A 10,459-nucleotide genomic window follows, 5' to 3' on the forward strand; every position below is an offset into this window, starting at 1 on the left:
TTTTACATTTTTAATAATAATAATAAACTGTCATAACTCAATCTTCCGGTGAAACATTACAGCAGAAGAAATCTGTTGCTAATTCCGCTTCATTGTGACTTTTATGTACATTTCTAATAAATCAGAATTTTATCCACCTTTAATAATATACAAAATATTTGAGATTATTTTTAAAGAAACAAATATTTTCTAAACATTTGAAAAATGTTTTTTAAAAATGCATTTTACTCTTATTTCCTGTTTTTATTCTTTAATTATGAAAAAATATATTTATATTTGGTTACTTGTTTGGTTAATTAAATACTATGTAATGCATGTATCAGAGAGATAAACAATGTTATTCAATAAAAAAAAAAGAGACATCAGAAATATTTCAGTGGTGCAGTAATTCAGAGATGATGCATGTCAAAAACACATCACTGCAGAGGTCACAGAGGGTTTTAGAGTGACAGCCAAATCTCTGCATCTGCTTGGCGAATGGAGAGTGTATATGCTGGGGAACATGTACCCAGAGCCTGCAGCACCTCTCTCTCTCTGTGACTCATGCAGTAGTTATGCTCCTTTTTTTTTTACAAACCGCTGCGAGGCAACCATCGTGTTAATATTCAGTACAGTCAGGCGCTACAGCGCACACAAACACACACTAGTTCCCATTACGGCCTCTATAAAGGATGAGTCAGACGGGCGAGAAGGGAACCCTTTCCTCGGATACTGTCATCCTCAATGCCACTGAATGAATGGCCGTGTTGTTCATCTGTCACGAAACGCCACGTATCCGCACACCTGGAGACAAAGACCTGCTGCGACCATTCATTTCTCAGTCCAAAGGTGCAGGCAATTCAAATTCAGGAAATCTTTACAAATGCTAAACACCTGGAATATCTCGTATAGATAAAATCATATTTTTTTTGTGATAAACAGTGCAGACCTTCATTCTTGGTTCATACACTGATTTCCTAAACTTACATTTCAATATTATGGATGCATCTTCAACACTTCTGCTCCAGTCATTGCTATAGTCATAAGTACCAGTAGTACTGGTTACTGTTTCTGACTCATTCATGACTGACATAAAAGCTATGAGACACAATGATGCCAAACACAGGGCGGGTCAAGTATCAGGGGTTCATTATTGTTTCTGTGTATAACATACCCACAGTCAGTCTTTCGGTATGTACGCTCAGTAAACAGAAGAACAAATGCACACTCAGACATTTGAGATCATGAAAATGGCCTATTATGCAAAAGAAAGAGCCAGCTTTATTGGTATACCAACATTCTCTAAGGCACATTCTAACCAAATATCAATAACTGGAACAGCTTGGCACTTTGTACAAAAAAAAAACAAAACATGATGGGAGGTTTAAAATTATAAAAAAAATGAAAGTAACCCACTCTTTGAATGTGTTATTCAGTATAATATAATTTCATAGTATATGATTTACAAGACAGCAAACATATAACCATGCACTCACCTTTAACTAACATAGCTCAACTATCATTACATTTATAGTTGGTGATTCAAATTAATCTCCATTTAAAACACTCTTAAATACAGTTAAGGAATGTCATTGTCTGGATATGCTGTGGATATTAATCAAAATGGCAATGAAATTTTATTTTAATGCTCATCATCAGTCACTTCCTCCAAATCATCCTCATCTTCGTCATCCTCTTCCTCATCCTCGTCTTCTTCATCATCCCTTTTCCTCTGTCTGCTAGAAGTTCTTGACTACACCAGAAGAAAAATCTTTCAATCGTAGTTTTTGGGATTTTAATGCAACTTGAATAAAAATAAGGTTTTTCCAAAAAGAAATATCCACATATGTATGGAAGCTTGTTTCCGCCACTGAATAATAAATAAATAATAATAATTGCGACTTTATTCTCACAATTGCGATATATCAAGTCAGAATTGTGACTTTTTTTCTCAGAATTGCGAGATATGAAGTCAGAATTGCGAGAAAAAAAGTCAGAATTCTGACTTTATAACACGCAATTCTGACTTTATATCTCGCAATTCTGACTATATATCACGCAATTGCGAGTTTATAACACGCAATTGCGACTTTATTTCACGCAATTCTAACTTTATATCTCGCAATTCTGAGAAATAAAGTCAGAATTGTGAGATGTAAACTCGCAATTGTGAGCTAAAAAGTCACAATTATCTTTTAAAATGTTTTATTCTGTGGCGGAAACAAGCTTCCATACATATGACAGTGTTGAAAAATGGAAAATCTAATTCCTGAAGTAAAAGCATATTAAGCTGTTTTACATTGTGTATCATTTTGGGGTACCTGTGTTGCAGTAGAAGTTTTCTTTGAATAAATGCATTCACATTATCCATATAATTAACAATTGAAGTAATTTTAACTGTAATATAGAGCTGCACGATTCTGTATAAATTGAGAAGCACAAACAGAGATTCTGAATAGACAACTTACGAATAGACAACTTAATAAAGGTTCTGACAAAATGTTAATGACTACAGCCTATTTAAAAAATATTTTATTAATTTGAATTGAATTCAGTTTGAATTAATGATTCAATGACTCATAAATACTTCACTTCTTTCACTACTGGATGAATCAACGTTTTTGTACGAATCTCTTGAATAAATGATTCAATGACAAATACATTTTTTACAGTCACTTGTTGCCACCTACTGGCGTAACCATTTAGGGTGATAAAATGGTAAAATAAATTAATGTAAAATATCACAAACAAAACAAAGCAACTTGAATTATTCTGTCTATATGTTAACTCAAACTCTCCTGCCACCTAGCTTTAAAGGTCACATGACCATAAACATTCAAATTACCTTGAAGTGACCATCGCATATACTTTGCTAACGGACGTTTGGAAGGGCCTTTCGTGAAGGGATTCAGGTGTTCACTTTCGTTAGGAACACGCCTTTAATTGATACATTTGAAGCATCAAGTTACTTTCAAAAGGTGATTTACTTCTGATCGCTACTGTAGACATGGGTGTTTATATCCAACCTATAAACTTTTATCCTCGTACTTCTGTAATCATTTGAATGTAACACAAAAGTAATGATACTGTGTGGTTGAAAAGACTGTTTGTAAAGCTGTCAAACTGCTCTCTGTAGTTCAGTGGCAGCGCCAACTCAGATTTGAACGTTCTGCTGTGATCGTACTTGTCAAAGCTTTAATAGATATAGCCGTGTCGCTGTAATTTAGGAATAAGTTGTGTGGGTGTGTGAATCGAGATTGCAATCTTTTAACGATTAATCATGCACCTCTACTGTAATACGTAATGCATCCAAAGATTTTTTTTTGTCAACACTTGACCTATTAATACTAACACTTTCTATTGTAAATGTAAATGTAAATATAAGATACGGGGAAGCACTTACCTGCATTGTTCCTGATTTACTCATTGATGTACCAGTTCGATTCAGGGACAGTTTAGAATTGGCACGAACTATTTCTAACCGTGACTGGTAATCTGGGGGGTGCAGTGAATTTCGAAATATCTGTCAAGACAAAAAACAAAGTGTAGACTGTAGACTGCTCTTGATATGGACCACCAATAACCTAATGCCATCTCACTCACCCGCCACGTAATAAAACAACAATGAGAACAGTCGAGCTCAAACAAGAATATATTAAGAAGAGAAACAAGTCAACTCAAACTAATACCACATACTGTGTTGTAGCAACAGAGAAACATGTAATTTAGATAGGGAAAAAACATTTACACACTCTGTCCTGGTGAGGGTGTGCCAATAAACATTGTCACCTCAACTTTATTAACTGCAGTTAAATATTACAGGAAGAATATTTATGACCCATCTTTATATGCTTTAGTTGTGTCTTCATAAAACTGTCACCATGTGCCAATATATGACTATAACAAGTTTCCACATACAATTACAGGCAAAGTTCACATAAGAACAAGGAAACATTTCCCTTTAAAAAGTCCCTTATGAAATAATATTCATGTGATACTCTCACCAGCGGCAAGTCGAGGAAATATTAACAAACTCAGTCTTGAACATAAAATTAGTTTTGGCACGCCAAACTATGAATTCATAAATAAATGAATTAGCCACACTGCGAACATTCCACAGCTGACTGCACACGCTTCGCAAGATGCCTCTCCGGTTCTTTTACGTATCAGGATTGGAGGGGGCCTTACACCCCAGCAACTAGAGCTTTCATCATTATGACAGCAGGGGGATCTCAGGAGGAGAAAGAGTATAATTTGATTAGACATTAAGACAGACAAGCTCAAAACAGCAGGACCACCAGAGCAGCGGTGCTGGTGTAGAGCGCTCACCTCTAGGTCTCCTTCTTCATCTACATTCTGAATGTCCTGGTAAGCACATGTGTAAATTTCCAACGCCTTGGCATGGAACGCCATCTCCACCGTCACAAATTCACCCAAAATTTTCTGCAATTGGAAACATATACTCATTTCTCTGAAGTAGCCCTGGAAGATTTGATGTATAGAAACGTCACTGTAATTAAATATAAACTATATTTATAATTAATATACACAATTGTTCAAAAGTTTGGGTTCGGTAATATTTTATGATATTTTTGAAAGAAATCTCTTAATCTTGCCAAGGCTGCATATATTTAATCAAAACGTAAGTAAATGATTAATATTCTGAATTAATATTACAATTTAAAATAATTGTTTTCAATATATTTTGTGTGATGGCAAAGCTGAATTTTCAGCATCATTACTTAATATGTCACATGATCCTTCAGAAATCATTCTAGTATGATGATTTGGTGCTCAAGAAACATTTCTTATTATTATTATCAGTGATGAAAACTGCTTAATATTTCTGTGGAAACCATTTTTCAGGATTCTTTGATGAATAAAAAGTTCTAAAGTTCAGCATTTAATTGAAATATGAAATATTTTGTAACATTATAAATGTATTCACTGATACATTAGATTAATTTAATGTGTCCTTGCTGAATAAAAGTATTTATTTCTTTATTTCTAAAAAAAACTAACCCCAAACTTTTGAATGGTGGTGTACTTAAATGTGGGTTTCATTTTCCTGAGATATTTAAAGAAATAAGCAACCGTGCAGTCTGAAGGACCTTAATATCACGAATCTTCTGCTTTTCAAAGTCATCTATTGTCTCCTCCAGCTGGCGAGTCGTGCGTGTGGCATCCATTGTGGCTCTCTGAAGTTCACTCTCAGCCTTTCGTCACACAACCGAAAATAAAACGTAAAGCACAAAGTGTTCCAAGCAGCAGACATACAGTAAATGGATGCGAGTCGATTTGAACTAGCACAATGAGAAGTTTCACATCAAGTTAAGTATGTGCAAAGACTTAGTTAAGCAAAGATGGTGCAGTAAGTCAGTCTTTTAAGTAAATCTTTTAAGAAAAAGAGCCAATTGCCAATTGGTAAAGTAATTGAGTCACTGCAGCTGGCGTTAGAAGCTCTGGTGCGCAGCACTTAGGACTGCGCATATGCATTGGCTGATTTATGATTGAGCATTTAGAGACAACATTTATGAGACAGTTGTTGTCAGATTTCATTGGTGATTTCAAATATGAATTTTTTAAATGGCTGCCCAAGAGGCGTTTCAAAGATTGGTATGTGTGACATTTTAGAACCAGGCTGAATTGAACCTACTATTACAGTGTGCTGCACACAAGGCCCACCTGTGACTGAGAAAGGCTGTTAAGGTATTATCTGTAATTCTGTGGTTTACAACAAAATATCTTTATATGGCATTAAAATGTCAAGAGTAAAGGTCCTTGCACACCGAGTCCGAAATTCGCGTCCGAAATTTTTGCACGTTAAAAAATAAATACGACCTCACATTGTGTCAATCACGTTTACACACTGCTTTCAAAACTTTCGTCCGTCATACATTTTTTTGGATCGGGTTCGATTTTCTGCATTCTTCGCATCCGTAGCAAGCATTTTGAGAGATTTTTTGACAATTCAGAGCCACCGAAATACGAAAAAATGCATTCGAAAATTTCGGACTCAGTGTGCAAGGACCTTAAGGCTGACGCTTCATGTTAATTAATAAAGTTGTATTAAAATCTATGTAAAAAAAAAAAAAACACATTTCATTAAACCCCCAGAACCTGTATAAAAATATTCGATTAAAATAAATTCAAGCTTATTTACAGAATGCTTACAGTAAGTATTGTTTCAAAGCAGCTTACATGAAGCAACCAGAGATAAGTGTATCAAAGTAATGTCCAAATGGCAGTAATATACAGCTATACTATAGCATGGTATGTGGTTAGTTAACTACATGTATTCAGTTTAGCAAACACAACTAACATGTTAGGCAGCAATTACAACTTGTGCTCGTAATTATTACAATACAATGACAATATTGCAATATTAAAGGTACAGTAAGCGATTTCTGAGAAACACCAAACAAACACCACACCCTTCATTGCTCCACCCCCAAAATGCACGAACACACAATGCAAGAGTGCTTGTCTCTTTATCATAGCTGAAGTGAAACAAAATAATGCTTCGCAAAAATAAAGTGAAGATGACGAATGACTAACTAGGAAGAACAAAAAATTAACACACAGTACACAAGAGTATACAAGAAAGTAGAGTTCTCAACGGGACGGGTCGGGTTGTAATTTTCAGGCCCGTTGAGAACTCTACTAGAAAGTGTTTGTTGTTAATCGCCAGCAGCACACCAGCTCCAGACAAACAATGACCCTCAAAACTGTCCTGTTACTAGGGCTGTCACTTTACGTTCGAAAATCGATTGCACAATCGGTCGGACCAACCAACGCAAGTTTCGAAAACGATACGCCCGCAGCGAACGCGCGTCACACAGCAACTGCAGGCTCTGACAAACACGCATAACAGCAAATAATACTTCTGCATAATGTGTCTCTTTTTACAACAAAACTGTGAATTCTGCCGGTATGCAGACAGTCTCATGCATACAGATACAGATACAGATTCGGGCTACGGTCTACAATCGCCTACGTAGGCGAAATTTGTTTGACATTTCTAATCGTAAACACAGGCATGTTGAAAACTGCAGTAATGTTTTTCATTGATGTTATGGCAGTCCACTCTGCTTAATGTTTTTCGAGAATGTTGCACTCCTGTTTGTCATTGTGCATGAAACTTCACGCCAATAAATCATCAGGAATATTTGCTGACTTGTGCGCGTCTCAAGCGCCCTCTTTACGTTCGTCCTAATGCCTGTTAGTTGTCCGTGGATTTGCCCATATTTGGCGTTTAAAATGGAAACGTCTTTAGACATGGGAAATCGATTTTACAATCGATTCAATGAACACTTATGTCTCAAAAATCGAACAGGACTTTTTCACAAAAGTGACAGCCCTACCTGTTACTATAGCTAACATCACAACAACAGCATATCTTAGTTCTCTGAAATATAGCAAAACCAATGTAACTCACATATATTTTCATATATTGTTTTCATACAGCTTTTCTAATATTAACGCGGGTCTTAAAGCTCTTGCCTGATCACAACCCTTTTTTCCCCAGTGATATTCCTCTGACCTTTTCATTTTTGCAATGTCTCTCAGCCATCTCTCTTTCTAGTCTTTCTTTAAATCTCCCTCTTGCTCACTCTCTCTCCTCCCCCATCATGAGTGGACACGCCCCCTTCTGCTTATTGGCCACAACCATGTGTTGTGATGCTCAGTCCGATCCACTTTCAACAGCGTTTCTCAGAAATCACTTACTGCAGCTCTACATTAATATCTAAAAGTTTTGTGTCTCGATCCAAAATATGCAGCGATATATGCAGGCATTTTGAATTATACAGGGGTAAACTTTAAATTTATACTTTGTAACTTGCAGATGGTCAAAGACCCCTAAGTCTACCTCAGCATTAACTTTAAATGTCACTTTTTTATGTATTAATTAATTTACTTATCTGACACAATAATGTCTTAACATATCTTTACTTTGGGGCTTTCTAAGCAAATATTTTGTATGTAATTAAATCTACCGGTATTCTTTTTCTTATTGATTATTTATCTTATTTATTATTGATTATTTATTTATTTTATTGATACAGGGTAATTTGACTAATAACTGTTGACATCTGTACTACTCTTTCAGTTCACAGCTATGTAGTTCCAGTCAAAGAAGAAATCATAACATCTGATTGTAAGGATACAATGATCTGTCTGTCCGACGGGTTTCTCTGCCTCATTCTTTCAAGCTGCTGCATCTGCTTGGACTCTCTGTTCCTTGCAGTCTGCGTCTGCTTCAGGTCCTCCTGTACATAAATTGCATAAAATCACAAAAGGCTGGTGAGAACAGAGCGCTCTAGTTCTTAGGTTTCGACCTGTGACAACAGTCACTGTACATCATGCTTACTCAGAATGTGATGCAATGCTGCCCTCATGAGATCACTGAAATAAGGTCATTTTTATATTTTTTAACTATAAAGTATGCACTTCATCACTGAAGGGCTTATGAAGAAAACCTTACCCTTTTTGTTTTCACAATATTCCCATATGCTTTCAAAGGCTCTATAACTTTCACTTCCAGCCTCTCCACCTGTGAACAATAGTATGTGTTTGCAAATTAGTATGACACAAATATGCTAAAATATGTTATCGTGGTTTTAAACACACCTCTGCTTGCCGGTAGTCCTGAATCTTGGCCAGCTGATCTGCAAAATTCTTCAATCCACATTTTAGGTTTGGTGTCTCTGTGTCAGCATAAAGGCCGATTTCTTTGACCAGGAGGTCGGCTTTGTCCCGCAGTCGTGCAGATTTACGGACGTAAGCAGCAAACAGTTGGCATAGATCTCCAAAGTGCTTCTCTACATTGGTGATGTTGTCCTGAATCTGCTTGGTCTGGATGTCTCTGTAATGTACGTGCAACATAGAAAAATTAAGATAATCTGAATAAGGGAATTTTGTTAGGATAAACCTGTAGACTATAGGTTTTGCCCTTCATCAACATGTTAAATGGGTTATAAGATTTACTCTGCAAGAGAGCAAAAGTCCGCATATCAAGACTATTAGTGTTTAATATATCAGAGATACAGTCTCTTCAAACAAGAGATATTTAAAACAAGCTAGGTTTTTTTTTTGTAGTATGCTGCTTATATCTTAAACAAAATCCCAGCAGCATTTATCAGGTTAAAAAAAATTGTTATACAAAACTAAACAGTCATGTCTTTATAATACTCTTTAAGTTATCACGTCATATCTTTTTTTTAAATCTTGTATCTTCGAAATGTGCAAACATGCCAAACTGTTAACAATTTTTCATTTCGGTTACACAGATAATTATGCAGTTCTTGTTTTAATATATTGATACAAGTTGTGCTTTTGCAGTTAGCCTATATAAAATAGTCATTTACACAATAACGCCCGCTAGCAAATGGACTAACGTTACAGCTTGTATCATTTAGCTTAGCTGGCTAGTTAGCTTCACAAACATCATAACAAATCTGGACAACTTTTACCTCGCTCTTGCATCAGGAGTGCGGCTCATGATGACTCGAAACCAATATCGATTTATTCATTAAAGATATAACCTCAAGCGAAAAGAATCATAAGGTATTTAAAATGCTACAGAGAGTGTTGTGCTAAAGCTTATGTTGCAGCAGGAAATCTGAATGAACGCCGTGCCGTTACCATGGAGCTAAAATGCGCCCTCTACTGGTAAACAAAACAAAATAAAAAAATAAAAAAAACTTTATATCCTCCTAGGACCCAGGAATAGACTTTTGTCCACTGTTGTGGACATTATATTTTAGTGAATTTCTCTGACACCATACATGTCACATGTCACAACCTGGGTGTCCTGTAAAGAGCACATTCAGGGCTTTTCAGAGACACCAAATGTTTGGAGGTTTCACCATGAAAACAACTTCTCCTTGGTCTTTAAAAATGTCTGACATTAATTTAGTGATCAAATGTAGCATTCTTCTCACCCAAATATTTTCAATTCTGTCATCGTTTAATCACTCTCAAGTTGTTCCAAAGCTATACATTTCTTTCTTTTGCTGAACACAAGAAGATATTTTGAAGAATGTTGGTAATCAAACAGTTGATGGTATCCATTGACTTCCCAAAAAATTGTTAAAATTAAAACACTTGCCTATGGAAGTCAATGGGTACCGTCAACTGTCTGGTTACCAACATTCTTCAAAATATCTTCTTTTGTGTTCAGCAGAAGAAAGAAATTCATATAGGTTTGGAACAATATGAGGGTGAGTAAATGATGGGTGAATCATCCATTTAATTCTCTTTCAGGTTTTGAGACTATAAGATGAAAACTCCTTATGTGAAATATGATTATTATAACCCATGAGATGGCATGTTTCTTCTCCTAACTTACATTTTTAATTGCCCTCTGTGAATTGATTTGACCATCATGTCAACAGCAATATGGAAGCACAAAATCATCTGCTGGATTTGCTTTCCTTTTTACTATGAATAAAGCAATTTGACTTTAATTCCCCTCTTA

At 35.8% G+C, this 10,459-nt stretch overlaps 1 protein-coding gene across 1 annotated transcript; it reads right to left on the bottom strand.

The window, feature by feature from the left end:
* Positions 1-1,219: 1,219 nt before the first annotated feature.
* Positions 1,220-9,604, bottom strand: cibar1 (CBY1 interacting BAR domain containing 1). The gene is made up of 10 exons (XM_081376550.1): positions 9,453-9,604; positions 8,611-8,845; positions 8,465-8,533; positions 8,148-8,249; positions 5,642-5,670; positions 5,422-5,461; positions 5,091-5,195; positions 4,309-4,422; positions 3,383-3,502; positions 1,220-1,732 (listed from the first exon to the last, which is right to left on the bottom strand). Exons 1-10 carry the CDS (start codon positions 9,479-9,481, stop codon positions 1,622-1,624), a joined length of 954 nt encoding a protein of 317 aa, XP_081232676.1. The 5' UTR covers positions 9,482-9,604; the 3' UTR covers positions 1,220-1,621.
* Positions 9,605-10,459: the final 855 nt, after the last annotated feature.

This window comes from Scardinius erythrophthalmus, assembly GCF_964197995.2.
Source record: "Scardinius erythrophthalmus genome assembly, chromosome: 10".
In the NCBI taxonomy this organism is placed as follows: Eukaryota; Metazoa; Chordata; class Actinopteri; order Cypriniformes; family Leuciscidae; genus Scardinius; species Scardinius erythrophthalmus.